The 17,501-nt window shown below is 38.3% G+C and overlaps 1 protein-coding gene across 6 annotated transcripts in view; it reads right to left on the bottom strand.

Annotated features, from left to right (window-relative positions):
* LOC138753494 (centrosomal protein of 170 kDa protein B-like) overlaps positions 1–17,501 on the bottom strand; it is a 64,930-nt gene that overhangs the window by 10,273 nt on the left and 37,156 nt on the right. For 3 of the 6 annotated variants that reach the window (XM_069916570.1, XM_069916571.1, XM_069916572.1), the window contains exons 10-16: positions 14,072–14,269; positions 11,083–11,203; positions 8,079–9,971; positions 5,131–5,347; positions 2,555–2,687; positions 1,867–1,905; positions 1,615–1,755 (exon numbers count right to left, since the gene is read on the bottom strand). In XM_069916570.1, the coding sequence (XP_069772671.1) occupies positions 1,615–1,755; positions 1,867–1,905; positions 2,555–2,687; positions 5,131–5,347; positions 8,079–9,971; positions 11,083–11,203; positions 14,072–14,269 (2,742 nt within the window). The remainder of the gene's footprint in view (positions 1–1,614; positions 1,756–1,866; positions 1,906–2,554; positions 2,688–5,130; positions 5,348–8,078; positions 9,972–11,082; positions 11,204–14,071; positions 14,270–17,501) is intronic. The other 3 variants (XM_069916573.1, XM_069916575.1, XM_069916574.1) reach the window with 2 other exon arrangements.

The raw sequence follows: 17,501 nt of genomic DNA, 5'->3' as shown, positions 1-17,501 counted from the left end.
CTTGAATTTGGGATAACATGGGTTTTACTGCATTAATTATTTTAAATGGTAGAGAAAAGGGGACAGTTTCAATTTTTTGGGATAATACACAGCATGGGAATTATGGACTGAGTAACGAATATCAAGAGACCCAAGACAGTGGAATGTGCAGAACACAGAAGATGAAGTTTAATGCAGAAAAGTGAGTTGTGGTTTTTTTTTAGTTTGATAATTGTTAGGAAAGTGGTACAATTTTATAGGATATACAAGAACAAAATTTTGATGATGGCTTGACGCATCAACAAAGCAATTCAGTAACTTAGCTTTATTTATTTACATCCTTGGCAAGGCAGCAATTAATAACCATCCACAATTATCCTGGAACTGAATACCTTGCTAGGCCTTTGAAGGGCAGTTAAGATAGTGAGTTGGACAACCTTAGGAGTTAGAACAATATTGATCAGCTGGTAAATTGGCAGAGTTATGGCAGGTGGAACTTAATTCCAATAAGAGTGGGATGTTTAAAATGGGTAGATAAGATATAATGAATGGCAAGGCCCTATGGAGTATTTAAGCATAGAGAAACCTTAGCATTCAAATCCACAGATCCAGAACGGAGAGATACGAATTAGAAAACATCAAATAGGATATCGGCAGGGTCAGGGAATATAAGAGAATGGAGGTCACAATACAATAATTATGAAACTCTTATTAAGCCACAGCTGAAAGTGTTCCATGGAGCTCTGATCATCACACTCTTAAAGAGTTTGTGACTGCACAGCAGAGGGGACAGAAGAGATTTATTAAAGTTTTGAGTGGGATGAGTCAATTCAATTATGAGAAAAGAGTGATAGGTAGGATTTGTTTTCCTTGGAGCAGAGGAGGCCGAGGCTAGACGTGATAAAGGTGAACAAATTTATGAAAGGTAGAGATTGAATTCATGAATAAATTAATTCTGGGAATCCTTTCCTATCAACACAAGGAAAATGAATCGAAAGCACCACCGTGAGGTAAAGTGAAGAACATTAAATGGAGCTCAAGCCAGCACTACCCTCATCCAACGACAATTAAGAGAGGAAACCTTTTCCCAATGCTACAGGGAAGGTACCAGAAGATACCTATTCAGTGATCCCAAGAGAAGATGAAGGATATTTTAAAAAATATTTAGCATCAGGACAGCATTACACAAGAATGATGGATAAAAATTGAATAGTAAAACTGATCAGTTGTAATAAAAGGGAAAATAATTAAATGCATTAAGGAAAGGAAATTACAGGGACATGTGGAAAGAACCAAGTTCTTTAAAAGAGTGGATGCAGTCCATTGGATCAAAGGGCCAACCACACAGTATCATTTTGATTCTAGGACACAATTTTTACATTGTCAATTAGTATTTGGCATTCAAATATGTCATAATTATCTGAATCTCTCAATAAAATTGATTGGAGATGGGAATTCCACACAAAACATTTTGCAATGACACATTGACATCATAAGCTGTACAGATCAATTTATGGTGCCTCAGAAATGTATCCAATCACAACATTAGTCAGAATTAAATGATACACCTATACATCTGAAAATAAAAACAACTCATGGCATTTTTAAAAAATATATAAAGAAAACATTGACAACCTCTTCTCTGTTCCAGCTTCTTCTTTTTGAATCTGGATCTTTGCTATCATTCATATTTTGATCCAAATCTTTCCTAATTCCCAAAGATTCCGGGGGAACCTTCTGAAAGTTCAGACTTGCTTCAGGAATATGCTGCACCAACTAAAAAAATGTGTAAATTGTATTTAAAATTTTTGTTTAACAATGTGTTTAAGTGATTAAGCAGATATGAAATCACATTTTAAAATGAAAGATGGAAATTAAATGGAGCACCTGTGAGTTATGAGATATCCGTGATGATGATTTTGTAATCTGAGCCAATGAAAGAGGAAGTGAAAAGATAACATTATTTGAATATAATTTCTACCAGATTTTTGCAACCAACAGACTTGAATGGAACTGAGGTGCTTCATGTTACCATTTCTGTGTAAACAGATTATAAAGTGAGTTTATTATATTTGAAAAGGTTCAATAGTAAAAGAAAAAAAATCTTTAAAGTAATTATCACGTCCACATTTCAGAACAATATTAAGAACTCACTACATTCCCTTTTCCAAACTACACAAAATAATTAACATTCCTACCAACATTTCATTGCAAGTATCCAAATTTGATTGAAGTATTTCTAATTCACATGTGTTTCTGATATGCAAAGTGTTTCTAATCTATATGTGTTTCTGATAAGCAAATTGAACTCATCTTTATTATTAGTTTGCTTTTAATTACAAAAAAGCAGGACTTATGAGTAAACTTAAAGTCTGCATAAAGCCATACAAAATAATTTGGAAGGGAACTCTATTTACAATGTTACCAATTTTCTAATATTAAGGTTCCTACAGGCATAATAAAATGGACAGACAATGGTTTAGGTGAGTTTATTTCTGAAAGTGGTTTATATATTTTTACTTACCTGAATCTTTGCAAGAACATATTGGAAGTGATTTTTAAACTGTGTCCTTACCTCTTCCCTGGCTGAAATTGTGGAACTAAGGGTGGATGTTGGTGGTAATGAACTTAAAGAATCTCCATCTCCTGCCACATCATGAATCTCTCTGGCAAGGATTGCCAAATCTTTAGCTAGATCTTGGCTGAGCCTGAAATGGAGATTATTTAATATTAACTAAAACATTCAAATCAGTACATGTGACATCTAATTATAATTATTTGGAATAAAAACAATTCACATTGAAACAAATACCCTTTAATAATCTGCTGATATTGATTTTAATGACATGTCAAAATAACTTTTACATGGTATTATGAAGTTAACTCTGAAGTGGATCCATGATCATAACCAATTGCAACTGGGCACTTGATTGAAATCAAATGCTTGGGAGAATTTTTTCCATGCACCCAGTTCCAATAATTTTACCATTCTATTCAACAGCATTTTTAAATTTACACCCAATTAACCTACACCCTCAGTATATTTTAAACAGTGGGACAAAACCGGAAACCCCAGAGAAACTCAAAACAGACTCCTTACAAACAGCGTGGGATTTGAACCCTGGTCACTAACGCTGGCACTATAAAGACATTGCGCTAACTGCTAAGACAACTGTACTGCCCACGGTTTGGCAGCCATAATGATGTGGACCCAGTATCATATGATTTACAAATCTGACTTGAGTGTCATGGATTTAATTTCAGTAACACTGACAATGGGAGCAAAAGAGAGTGGACACAGCCTAGGACATCACAAGCAAAATATTCCACACCATCAAGAACACCTATAGGAAATGCTGTCATTGGAGAGCAACAGCAATCATCCAGCACATGTTCTTTTCTCACAGCTACCATTAGGAAAGAGGTGTAGGTGCCACAAGATCCGCACCACCAGGTTCAGGAACAGCAGCTACCCCTCCACCATCAGACTCCTCAACAATAAACTCAATCAGTGACTCATACCCTTACACTTTATTGGGTTTTTTTCCCCTCTCTGTAAGGCAGTTTGTTTACATTTCTTAATATGTTTACATGCAGGTTGAGTGCAGTTTTTTTTTGCATTACCAATAAGTTGTGATTCTGCTTCGTCCACAGGAAAAAGAATCTCAGGGTGGTATGTGATGTCATTATTGTACTCTGACAATAAATTTGAAATCTTAATACAGGTGTCTGAACCTGAGCTGGCTCTCCTTGGTTGTTTTTTCGGAATCAGTGCTAAGACAGCTACATTACAAAAGGAACATCAGGCTAACAGCTTGGACTTATTTAAATTGTTCTTTTTGGGATAATTGGCTGTGAAACAAATATTATCATCTATGCATCTTTAATTTTTCCTGATTTGTAAACATTATCAAGACTTCTGATAATTTTTAAACTAAAAATACTATCTTAAATCAATTTTTCTTAATTCTCCAATTCTAAATGAAATCATCTGGAAAGCAAATGATTATAGAATTTTACTACGGTTTTTAATTAGATGTCAATAATCAAGTGTTTAGTTACCATCAAACACAAGGAAATCTAATTAAATATTTGGCAGGAGTCAATTCTTTTCAATCACCTTTTAAATCTGCATTGAAATACTAGGGTAAGTCACCTGATGAAATATGTCTCAGTTTCAAAGAAAAAAATAACAATCAGAAAATGAATTTGAGATACAAGAGTCTGAAGATATTTACATAGCAATTAGGATTTCAGCTGGCAAAGGTTGACCTCCAAAGATAGAAACACAGAAGAGACACTGCATCATTCCAATACCATGGCATTTAGTATCAAATATATAATCTGCTATTATGGGTTTTTTTCTTGGAGAAAAGTTTGTGCTGATTGAAAAGGTGAAAAATCTTCAACATTAGGAACAAAAAAAAATCACAGATGCTAAATATCTGAAAAGTGTTTTTCATTTTTATTGTTCAAGATTTAAGGAAATGTTTCATTCAATTCTAAATGAATTAATTGACATCACTTGCACTGAGACAGTTTTCATATTTAGGAATGCAAACAATCATGAAAATTAAAAATGATGAACATCAATAATTCTCTTTAACAAGGAGTGAAATTATAATGTCTTTCAAAATTAAAACCTTTGGTATTTTTAAAATTAGTCCAGTACAATCCTTGCAAACTGGCATCATCAGAAAGGCTTTGCACAGGAGAAAAATCGATGTAATGGTCCCCAAGCTAACAGCAGCAGTGATAAAATGATAGTATCTATTCTTTCCTTTCAAAAAAAGTCAAACTTTTAGCCTTTCTTTCCCCTTTTAAATAGGAATTAAAGTACACATTGGGGGCTTGGTGAATTATGTCAGCTCCTACTTTTCCCCATGATTTCTGATGATGAACTACTGATATATTTATCACAGAGGTCCAGATCAAGTGGCTTGGCATTTCTTAGATGAAGACATCAGGCTGGGGCTCTGCATGCCTATTTAACAACTAGGTTAACCGCAACAATACAGGCAAGCTGTGAACTGTCACAAACCTATGATCTTCACTTCATGATATTGTGCAAGGAAAAGAGAAAAGTACACATCTAAAAGATGTGAAGGTTTACAATTTTATAATCAAAAGTATAAAGCAAATTCATGATACCTTGCGATTTCTGCACTGTGAGTCGTCCAGTTTTCATATGAATCGTCAACATCATTCACATTTTGTCTCATTCTTCCTGTATTGGAAGACTGGGCTCTACTGCTGTGGGTAGCTGTTGAGGCACGCAAGTGGTTGTGGTTAGGAGAAGTGTGATTTGAGTTATACTCCTCCTCTGAAGTAGAAGTGTAATCTGAAGTTTGTTGTCTCCATCTAGAGTCTTGTAAAAGAATTAGTTATAAACAAAGAGAAAGGTGATAAAAGAACAAAAGTAGAACCACCCAAGATTTAAAATGAAACACACAATTCTTAGAAATGGGGATTTTTCATAAATTTAAAAAATTAGGTCAATTCACATCAATCAGATGCAATCTTAAGTAAAAATAATCAAGTCTCTTTCTATTTTGCTTAAAATTCCTCTATGTTTTATAAAAACAACTTGTCACCTTTACCATTTTGTGCACCACATGGCTTGACCTCACATTCCTTGAAAATTGCACCAATAATGCTTGAAAATCAATGCTGGTACTCTTAAGACATGTACAGAAGCTGGACCAATACTTACTCAATACTCATGGATTAAATGGGATTATTCATGATGCAAATACCATATGGTTTATTGTGAATAGTAATGCAACTTTAATTCTTGCTTCAGACAAATGGAATATAATATTTCAAATGTCTAATAATTCAAGACAGCAGAGAAGTGAGACAACATTAAAATATAAATGCATTGAAACACAGTCTCATTTTTAATCTCCATCTGTAAGAACATAGTTATAAAATAGCCAGAGGACCTATCTAGATTAGTATATGATAAAGCAAAACACAACTTCATCATGCTCAACAAGTACTTCCAAGTTTCTTTTAGTAAGAGAATAACACGATTTGCCACCAAAGTAATAGTTATTAATAAAATCTGATTTTGTTAGTATATCAGAGATAATAGGATTAGAATTTATTATATGAACAAGATATCTGCTAGTATTTTTGAAGTTCAGTAGTTTATTAATTTTATTCAAACAACACTATAAAGATGGATGAAATTACTAATAAAGCTTAGAAGACAAAATTTGAGTTTCTATGTTGATGAAGCTAAGTAATAGTTTTAAAGCATAGAAAATACTTCAGAATTGTTTTTTTTCCTCATTTGGTTCATCTGCTCCACATTTTATTCAGGAGGTAAGAAATGTAAAAGAAACCCTTCCCAAAGCCTCTTCCATGTGTACTCTAGAAATGACAAAAGATGTGATCTCCTTTGAAATATCACTCTTCCTGTTAGAAAATATTTAACCATATTTGTCCAAGTCCAAGATTAAAATGGTACTTTTCCACATAACTCAACTATGTAAAACTCAAACTAGGCTCGGGCTGCTGGAGACTAGCTAGTGGGTATCAGGTATTGGGACCAAGCTTCTAGAGAGTTCTGAGGGCAAGAAGGTCAACTGATGGGGCCTTGGGTGCTGAAAGCTTCCCGATTTTAACAGCAGCTCGGAGCTGGGAGCTTGAGTTCACCAATGAATCGAACAGGAAACGACACCTGCAGAGGTTGGAGGAGAATCCATGGACACTGTGGGGCAATGCTAGTGGTACCTCTTTGTGTGCCTCTATGGCAGGGAAAAGTTGACAAATTTGGTACATTTTATTTAATAGCACATGATAATACAGGCAGCACGGTTAGTATAGCAGATAGCACAGTACCAGTGACTCAGGTTAGAATCCAGTGGTGTCTGTAAGGAGCTTGTATGTTCTCTCCATATCCACATGGATTTTCTGCCACTCTTCAAAAACATACAGGATTGAAGGCTAATTGGTATCTTTGGCAGGGAGGGGTGTTCAGGCTCATGGGCCAGAAGCATGGGCCAAACCATGAGGTTTGCCTACATTTTGTTTTGAGAATTAAAATTATTTTTAAAAAATGAATCGTGAATCTGAAAAATACTAACCTACCATTATGGTGTATTGACATACTAAGACCAGTTATAACTCACCACTGAAACTCATCTGATGTAGAAAATACATCAAATTCCAGATTAAGGGGTCAGGCAAACAAATGAACTATCAATAAAGGTTGAACATCACTCCTTCAAGTTGCAGGTCAGGTAAATATTGTTTCATAAAGTAAATACAGTTCATTGGCAAGAATGTACAAATTAATTTCAGAATATGTTAGCTGACATTCAGTAATGATCAAAGCAGGGAAAACTGCAGATTTTACTTTTCTGCAGAAAATTGGCCCAACTCTGATAATGAAGGAGACTGCAATGGTGAAGGGAAATAGGGAATGCCTTTATTTAATACTTCAACATTCCTTTCAAATGTGGCTTGTTCTTGTTTCCTGGGCTGCACCCGCCTCTTCCATTTCACATTCTCCAAAATATGAAGGAGGCGCTGCCTCCCCTCACACAAATCGAGTTTCTCCTGAACCCTGGTGCTGTGTGGAACTTATGTGTTCTCATTGAGAGAAAAATCACTCGATCTGGTAACCATGTTCCACAATATTTAAAAATGGAGAGAGGGAAACTTGCTTTGCCATTTATAGGAATAAGCATATGTTGGACTTTTGAATTTAGTAACATTGTTGGAACTTGTTTATACATTTGTGGATGACCACAAGTCAAATGTTTGTAACTTAGGACAGTCTATCCAGAAGAACAGGAAGACATACAAGTAACTGGAGCCTTGGGGAAAGAAAATGATCAAGGAGCAAAATGAAAAGAGGCATCAGGGAAGGAATCATGGGGGAAAAAAAGAACATCTATCAACTGGGAAAGTAAAAAGATAATGGATTTAGAGGAAAATACCTGGAAGCTTGAACATCACTGAGATTTGTTCATAAGGTTGAAACATTGGTTTCTAATCAAAAACAGCCAATTCATTAAGTGTTCATTTTTGAAAGGATTCCACAGTCAAAAAAAATGACCTTTGATATAATTTTAGTATATACTCACTAGAAGTTAATTTTGTACCATTACCACGAACTCTGGTCTGCTTTGCTGTACTTGCAGTAATTTTTCTTGATGCAGTTTTAGCATCAGTACTGATTGATTTGCGGCTAGTTGTAGTTACATCAACACTTCTCATACTGAAGTTGCTCCTTGCCACTGAAGTTTCCGTGTCACTATTCACAGTGAGTGAACCTGCCCGTTTCCGTGGCAAAGCTAACATATCAATCCGTGATAATTTCTTATCAGTTGGGAGCTTTGAAGAAGTTGAACTTGTTGTGGACAATTCTGAAGCCAATGAAGCTTTGTCCACATCAGCACTCTCATTATCTGAAGCATCTCCAAGGCGAGCACGGCGCAGCAGAGATGCTCTGGTTGGCCTGGGTGTTGAAAGACTGTTTGAACGTGTCAGTGATGTTTGCACAGAACATTTTGCTGTCTTGTTTGCATCTTCCTTTGTGCGCAGAGAACTAGAAAACTTTTTACGCAATTGAGGTTTATTGGCCTGACAGTGCTCCTGATCAGAAGAGTGCACATCAGTTGTTGGTAAATATGGAAGGCTGGAGGACCTCTCATCATCGATGAAGTCTGCAGAGCCACGTGACCCTGTGCTGCGTTTCATTTGGAATCGTCGACTATAGTCTGGTTTATTAGTTGTATCCAGAAGTTGGGCTCGGCGCTTCTCAGACAGTCTTTCCCGAGCATTGACTTGCTGTGGATGCTCTTGGACTGATGCAGCTGTTTTGCCTTTGTGAGCACTGCTCACATTCTTCTGCTTCTGCACTGAACCAGAGGCATTTTTACTTTTCAAACTTACAGAACTTGTTGTGTCATTATCTGATTCACCAGAAAAGGAATCACCTTGGACATGAGAATTACTTTCTGGTTGGCCCAAGTGTAAATCTTGAGAGTGGAGTTTTGCTTCCAAGGCTGCCATTGCAGCTTCAGTATCCTTCAGAATGAGATGTGTGTCGTCTGTGCTTTCTGTCCTGTGGGAGCCTTTTGCATGATCTTTATGGCTTGAAATATTTGGAATTTTGTAAGTTGCAGTGTCAATACTTGGTCTATCTTTAGTAAAGCTTTCTTGTCTGATAACAGAGGCATGAGAATCTTTCGTCGACGTCTTCCTTCTCTCCTGTGAGGGACTTCTATTATTTACTTGTGTTGATCTATTGATGGAATTGACTGTACTGGTGTTTTCAATAACCGTCCTATGAGTATCTGGGACAGATGACCATCTCGTAGAGGATGAAACATTACACGATTTTGAACTGAACTCTCGTTCCTTTGTCTTTCTTTCAAAGTTTGCTGACATCACTTTAGACACTGAAGATTGTTCAGCAGGGCTTTCCAACTTTTTTTCTTTTGTACTACTATAGGAAGATTTAAGATCATGTTCTGAAAAGCATTTAGTGCTAGTCGAGTCTGTAAGTTCTTTGTCTGTACTATATGTGTATGCATCAGTCACTTGTGGTCTATCCTCAAATGTGTTACATACTCCCTGATCATTCCATGTCTGCTCTTGGTGCAATTTTCTAATGGCTCTGGAAATTCTATATTTCCTACCCCTCCCTTTTGTAATGAGGGAAAAGTCATCAGATTTATCATCATCACTCAAACTGTCAGGCTCCAAGTCTTTTTCTTCAGAAATAAACAATTTTTCATGAGTATGTGGAAAGGAGCGTAATTCCATTTCTAATTTCTTCATTGATGCAATGCTTGGGGGAGAACACTGCTGAAAGAAATCTTTTGATTTTGAATTGTCGTGTTTTTCACTTAGTGGTAATTGTGGAAGTGTCCGACGTTTCCGTGATGACTGACTAGTTGTTGATGCTGCATCTGAATCTAGAGTTTCAATGCTCTTGTTGTATGCTCCAATATCAACTACAGCTGTGTCTTCTATGAAAAAATGTAAAAATGAGAAGGTAAGGACAAATTAAACCTATAGTGTTATTGCAACCATATCAAAGACTATGACATATTATGTTATATTATGTAAAGATATGTTTTTGAAAGATAGATTATGGGGCCTGACAGGAGGAGATAACAGGTCACAAACAGATACAAACGCTTCAAAACAGATCTCATTTTAAAATGCAAGAGTTATGCATACAAGTCTGCAAACACAATAGACTCCTGTGCTGAAGATTTTCACAACAAGGGGCAAATGGAAGAGTCCATCTCAGGAAACTGACAAGATCTCTCATGAAATGATTTTGGGAGTCAGCAAGCTGTTTTGGTGGAGTGTGCTGTTTTAGGAAGGTCATGTGGTTTTGCAAGCAGAGAGAGTCAAACAGGCTTTTTTCTCTAACTGAAACAGAGAGAGAGCGAGTGAGACTGCTGGTTTTCTGCAGTGGCTTTTAGAAGCTTGTTTGAAACCCCATTTTGAAGACGGGTTGTGAATTCTGAGTTCAGCCTGTTCAAAGCCTTTGTGGTCCATCCAAGAGGAGATGGCTAGCTGTATAATGTTTCGCCTGAGACAAGGAAAACATGAAAGGGTGACGTGAAAGAATGAGGTTATCATCTGGAAAACCCTGATGGGGAAGTTTCTACGGCAAGACACTGAAGTGGCTGACTGGAAGTAATCAGTTTGTGAGTGTCTAATGAGTAACAAATCTCTCTCTGAAAACCAACAAGAACCTTCCTGAGTGGTAACCAGTTACTTTTCAAGCACCAAAGCCTAGTAAAGATTCATAAACATTAAATTCTGTGCAGAGAAGAAGAATTGGCTGATACCGGTGAACTTGGAGGTGTGGGAAGTGAAATTGAACTGTGAATCAAGGAACTTTTCTGAACTTATACACACATTACATACACGTGTGCTTAGAATTAGGAGGAGGTTAAATTAAGTTAACAGTAATAAGTTTGATCCTGTTTTTATGGTTAAATAAAATTAAAAGCAACTTTTGTTTAAGTAACCATTTGTCTTGGTGAATTTCTATTGCTGTTGGGTTTTGGGGTCCTCTGGGCCTGTAACAAAGATGAAGACATCACTAACTTTAATACTCACTCCCTTGTTGAAGGTCATGCAATCCACTAACTGGTAAAGAACCATTATAGCCATCAGCAAGACTTGCCCATCTTGAGACCCACTTTTGATTTCCATGGGATATGGGACCTACTGGACGCACCTAGAATTTGTACCAAGAGAATACAAAATATTGAATGCATCTAGACTAGGCATTGCACAGTAAATTACATTAAATTTTATTTAAGAAAAGGTTGGATAGGTATATGGATGAGAGGAAGATGGAGGGTTATGGGCATTGTGCAGGGAGGTGGGATTAGAAAGGGGTGTTTGGTTCGGTGCGGACTAGAAGGGCCTAATGGCCTGTTTCCGTGCTGTAATTGTTATGTATGTTATGTATGTATGCATTATGGCCCAGATTTCCACAAATATTGTTGGTCTGTAGCACAACTTCATCAGTTATCACCTTACTTTTCGATGTACCTGCACTTCACTCAAGATCTACTTTCACATTCCTCACTCAACCTCTCTGGTTGACAAAGTGAGAATTATGCCACGCAACAAGGCTGCATATTATCATAGAGTAACATTGCCCTCATGACCCACAGCATTTTTTGGAAGATCCACGTAACAATATGGAGGCTTCCTCCACGTGGAGATGGGATTTTGTCTCTTGTATTGGTTCCCTCACAACTGAGTTGCATGCTAGGCCACTTCTAAGGTTTGATAAGAGACAACTTCATATCTGTATGTCAGCAATTGCATTTCTGCCAGCAGGGCATTTTATTTTCTCTAAAGGATATTAGTGAATCAGACAGGTTGACAGGTTTCCCAGCTATGATAACTGTCATCTGAATTGTAATTCTGGATCTTTAATCCAAGACTCTGGATTACTAGTCTAGTAAAACAAACCCTTTGCTAAGATTCCTGCTTATCTGTTTCATTGTTAATAGTCAAGGAATAAAATGGTGCCCAAAGAGCTCCATAGCCAGGCAGAACTCTATGATTACAAGGATCAAAGATGTGTGCTTAGCCCACTGTTCTACTCACTCTACATGCAGGACAATGTGGCTAAGCACAATTCAAATGCTCGCTACAATTTTGTCAATGGTACAAAGGTTGTCGACAGAATCATGGACAGCAATGAGGAAGCATACAGAAAGGAGATAGATCATCTAGTAGAGTGGTATCTCAACAACAACAACAACAACCTTGCACTCATGTTAGCAAAACCAAGGAGATGATTGTGGACTTCAGGAGGAAATCAGGAAAACATGACCCAGTCCTCATTGAGGGCAAAGAAGTGGAGAGGGTCAAGACTTAAAAAATTTCTGGGTGTAAACATCTCCAAGGATCTGTCCTGGAGTCTCCATGTCAATACAATCATGAAGAAGGCTCTCCAAGACTATACTTTATGAGGAGTTTTGTGAACATACGTATGTCACTGAAGACTCTCTAATACTTATACATGGAGAGTATTCTGCCTGGTTGCATCACTGTCTGGTAAGGAGGCGTCAACACTCAGGACAAGAAAAAAGTCGAGGGTTGTTAATTCGACCCGTGACATCAAGAGCATCAGTTTTCACTTCATCAAGGTCAAGAGGCAGTGTCTTAAGAAAACAGCTTCTATCCTCATGGACCCCCCACCACCCAGGCCATGCCCTTTTTGCTACTATCAGGAAAAAGGAAACAGGAGCCTGAAGACAAATACTCAGTGGCACAAGGATTGCTTCTTCCCTCAGCCATCAGATTCCTGAAAGAAGAATGAAGCACAGACAACACCTTACTTTGTCTTTTTATTTTTCTTGCACTATTTTTATTTATTTTGTAAGGTGGTTTATTAGATTCAACTATTGTCACTATGCCAAATACAAAGGCAATGAAATGCAATTACCATCTAACCAGAAGCACAAAGAATAGTGCTATTTACAAGTAACTGTGAATAAAAGCAAACGCTCTAGCAAACAAACAAGTATAAAATTACTGACAGTACAATACTGCTCAACGCTGTAAGGTTCAACAGGGTTATAGCCTCAAGAAGAAAGTACTTTCTGAGCCTGCTGGGTCGGGAGTGGAGGATCCTGAAGCGCGTACTAGATGGAAGGAGAGCCTATAGTTAAGGTGAGATGCATCCTTGATAATGCCCTTGCCCAGGCAAGTTCTTAATGGTGGACAAATGGATGCCGATAATCCACTGGGCAGTTTCCACCATCCACTGGAGTGCTTTACAGTCTGATAAAGGACAGTTGCCATACCACACTGAGATGCCATAATGAGTATGCTCTCAGTGGTACAGCGATAAAAATCCATCAGTGTCCTGGGACAGAGGTGAGTTTTCTTAATGCTACGCAGGAAGTAAAGGTGCTATTGTGTCTTTTTGATCAGGATGGAGGTGTTCAGGGCCAGGTGAGATCATCGGAAATGTGGACACCGAGGAACTTGAAGCTTGATACACATTCCTCTATAGGTCCATTGATGTAGATAGGGGCATACCTGGTCCAAAATGATTTCCTTGGTGGCCTGTGTGTTATGGGCCAAGCCGCAAACAACGAATTTCGTGACATGTTCTTGACAATAAATTCTGATTCTATTGGCCGTAGAATGAAGAAATTCCACAAAAATACAATAATGGATGTCATGCATAAAATTTTACTCTATGCATTTGTTCTTGAAATATTTATCCTCTAATGTTGCATATTTATTTTAATGGCTTGCTTCCAAAAACTAATTGCATGCACCACGTGTTAAAGGGGGGTGGGGTAGGGTGAAAGAGGGGAGGGTTGCATTCCTAGAAACCTGTCCCTATCATTATTTTGCATAACTTTAAACCACATCATATGAGCACGTCAAGAAATTAAAAAGTGTTTTGATTAGTTTATATCCCCATCCCCACCCCACCCCACCCCCCCACACACACACACACACACACACAAATTGGAAAGGATTTATGAATTCCATAAGGGTGAATTTCTACCCAAACTGCTAGAAAGCTAGAATCTTCAATAACACAATAATATTTATTCATCGTTACCTGTGGCACAGTATCGGAGCTGGTAATGACGGTGTGGTATGCCTGTAATGTTGATGCTTTCTGGTAAATAGTGCTTGTATTTTGATTACAAACATTATCCACTTCCCTCAGTGCAGGAGAATCTTCAACATAGATTACAGGTCTATAAATTTCAGGGTTAATTCCAGAAAATTCGGGTGATTCAAAAACACCAAATACCTGGTTAAAAATAAATTAAAAATTAATAAATGACAGCTTTTCAAACAAGATATTTACCACAGAACCAAGTCAATGAATGGGAATTAGCTTGAACCTTTGCTCTTAGCAGGTACATACATCAAATCAATAATATATAGGGTAGTCATTTCTGGAACCCCTCATTATTTAGGTTCAACCCTAACTTTTGACTGTCATATAATTGTATCTGTTACTATAGTTAATTGATATCACAAGATTCACAAGACAAAGGAATAGAAGCAAGGCATTAGGCCCATCGAGTCTGTTCTGTAAATCTACACTAAGCTTCTCTACACTAGTTCCAATTTCCAGCCTTTTCCCCATATCTCTTGATACCCTCATTAATGAGACACTTGTCTATTTCTTGTTTAAATACTCCCAGTGATCTGGTTTCCACTGCTGTATGCGACAGCGAGTTCCACAGATCCACAACCCTCTGGCTAAAGAAGTTCTTCCTAATCTCTGTTTTATATGGATAACATCATTTTCAGACTATGACCCCTTGTCCTCAATTTACCCACCAAGGGAAACATCTTACCTGCATCCACCCTATCTAAACCTTTCAAAATACGAAATGCCTCTATGACATCTCCTCTCATTCTCCTATACTCCAATGAATACAACCCAAGAGCTGCCAAATGCTCCTCATATATTAGCACTTGCATTCCGGGAATCATCCTAGTAAATTTCTTCTGCACCCTCTCCAACATCATATCCTTTCTAACAATACAGGGGATCCAAAAGTGCACACTGTTCTCCAAATGACGTCTCACCAGTGCCCCATAGAGCCTCATCAAAACCTCATTTATGCTTATTCAGTGATTCAGTTTTAATTATCTGATTACACTACAAAGGCAAATCATTACTGTTGATACACAAATCCTGAAAAGGTAAGATAGATATTAATAATGAACAGATAGCTCAAAGTCAAGGTAGAGGAAACCATTATTTTAGTTCGTTGTACTGCATATGCATGACTCTAAGTGGGTGATGATTAGCAAATACTGCAGTTTTCAGAATCTTCTAATCCTGTCCAGCCCACTGCAATTGTTATTTAAAACAATACATTCTTTGAATTTGCTTAAAAACTATTAGATAAAACAGCATGAGCAAATAAATCAATCTGCTGGAGGAACTTAGGGTATTGAGCAGCATCAATGGGAGAAAAGTTGTCAACATTTTTAGGTTGGAACCCTTCATTGAGGCTCCAACCTAAAATGTTGACAACTCTTTTTCTCCCACTGATATTGTTTGACCTGCTGAGTTCCTCCAGCAGACTTTTATTTTGGTCCACATTCTAGCATCTACTGTTTCTTGTGTGGCTTAAAAACATGAAGTTCTTTTGGAACATTATCGAGGAATGTGCTCAACATTGAAAATATTGCACCAGAAACAGGAGGTAAGGGGTTAAAACCCACTGCTTCACAAATTTAGACTTCTGAATTTAGCTATACTGTCCTGCTTGATAAATTCTGGTGGCAAGAAAGAACAGAAAAACTACTGTTGAACAATTAAACAAAGGCTTGGCAAGAATGGGTAGAGGTAAGGATTAGTCAGAAAAGGCCGCCCTATTCAAGGAACAACAAGGATTCACCAGGTGGGCACAGGTAAGGGCAAGTTTTTTAAAAAATCATGTATTTTGTTCATCTAGTCAATGGGAATGGTAGCCAAGGCACGGGACTGCTCCACTTGCAAAACGTGGGTTGTCAGGTAAGCTAGCAGTATCCCTGGCGACTTCATCTGCGAGAAGTGCATCCACCTGCAGCTCCTGTCAAGCAGAGTTAAGGAACTGGAGCTGGATGAAATCAGATCATTCAGGAAACAGAGGGGTGATAGACAGGAGTTACAAGAATACTATCACACCTAGGAGGCAGGGGCAGGGTAGATTAGATAGGTGACTGTAAGGAAAGGGGAAAGGGATCAGGTAGGCAGTGCAGGGCACCCCTGTGGCTGTCTGCCTCAATAGCAAACAAACCATTTTAGATACTGTTGGGGGGGGGGGGGGGGCGGGGGAAGAGGAGAGGAGTGAATGGCATCCAGGGACAAGCCACGGAGATCAGGTCTCTGGCATAGAGTCTGGTCCTGTGGCTAAGAAAGGAAGGGAGGAGAAGAGACAAGCTGTAGTGATAGGGGATTCTATAGTTTGGGAGAGAGACAAGAGGTTTTGTGAAAAAGATAAAGTATCCTACATTGTATGTTGTCTCCCTGGTGCCAGGGTCCGAGATACCTTAGATCGAATTCACAGCATTCTCAGGAGGGAGGGTGAGCAGATGACCTGGCCCATGTAATGCAAGGAGAGTTCAAGGTGTTAGGCGCTGTTGAAGGACAGGACCACCTGGGTAGTGATCTCAGGATTGCATCCCATGCCATGTGCTAGTGAGATTAGAAATAGGAGGATAATGCGGCTTAATGCCTAGCTAAAGACATGGTGTGGGACAGATAGCTTCAGGTTTCTGGATCACTGGGCTCTCTTCCAGGGACAGTTTGAATCTGAACTGGAAGGGGACTAATAACCTTGCAGGAAGGTTTGCTAGTGCTGCTGCGGAGGGTTTAAACTAGGTTTGCAGGGGGAGGGAAAGCAGAGTGCCAGAGCAGATAGAGGAGTGGAGGAGGGAAAAGATAATATTAAAATTGCAGGCCCTGTTAGAAGTCAACACATTGGTGATATTCTCAGGGGTATCTATTTCAATGGAAGGAGTATTGTAGGAAAGGCAGATGAGCCTAGAGCGTGGATTGGCACGTGGAATTATGACATTGTGGCCATTAGTGAAACTTGGTTGCAGGAGAGGCTGGACTGGCACTCAATGTTCTGTAGCTTTAGGCACAATAGAAGGGAGGATGAAAGGGGGAAGAATGGCATTGTTCATCAGGGAAAATATCACAGCTATGCTCAGACAGGCAGAACAGACCAGAGGGCTCGTCTTCTGAGGCTATATGGATGGAGCTGAGGAACAGGAAAGGTGGTATTTTAGATCAACCAATAGTCATCGAGAATTGGAGGAGCAAATCTATAGAGAGATAGTAGACAGCTGCAGGAAACACAAGGTTGTGATAGTAGGAGATTTTAACTTTCCACATATTGACTGGGACTCCCATACTGTAAAAGGGCTAGATGGCTTGGAGTTTGTCAAATATGTTCAGGAACGTTTTCTAAATCAAAATATCAAGGTACCAATGAGAGAGAGTGCAATACTGGATCTCCTATTAGGGAATT

This window comes from Narcine bancroftii, chromosome 2 (assembly GCF_036971445.1).
Source record: "Narcine bancroftii isolate sNarBan1 chromosome 2, sNarBan1.hap1, whole genome shotgun sequence".
Taxonomy (NCBI): domain Eukaryota; kingdom Metazoa; phylum Chordata; class Chondrichthyes; order Torpediniformes; family Narcinidae; genus Narcine; species Narcine bancroftii.
Note: the sequence above shows the minus strand (reverse complement) of the source record. Positions and strands in the feature narration are given on the sequence as shown.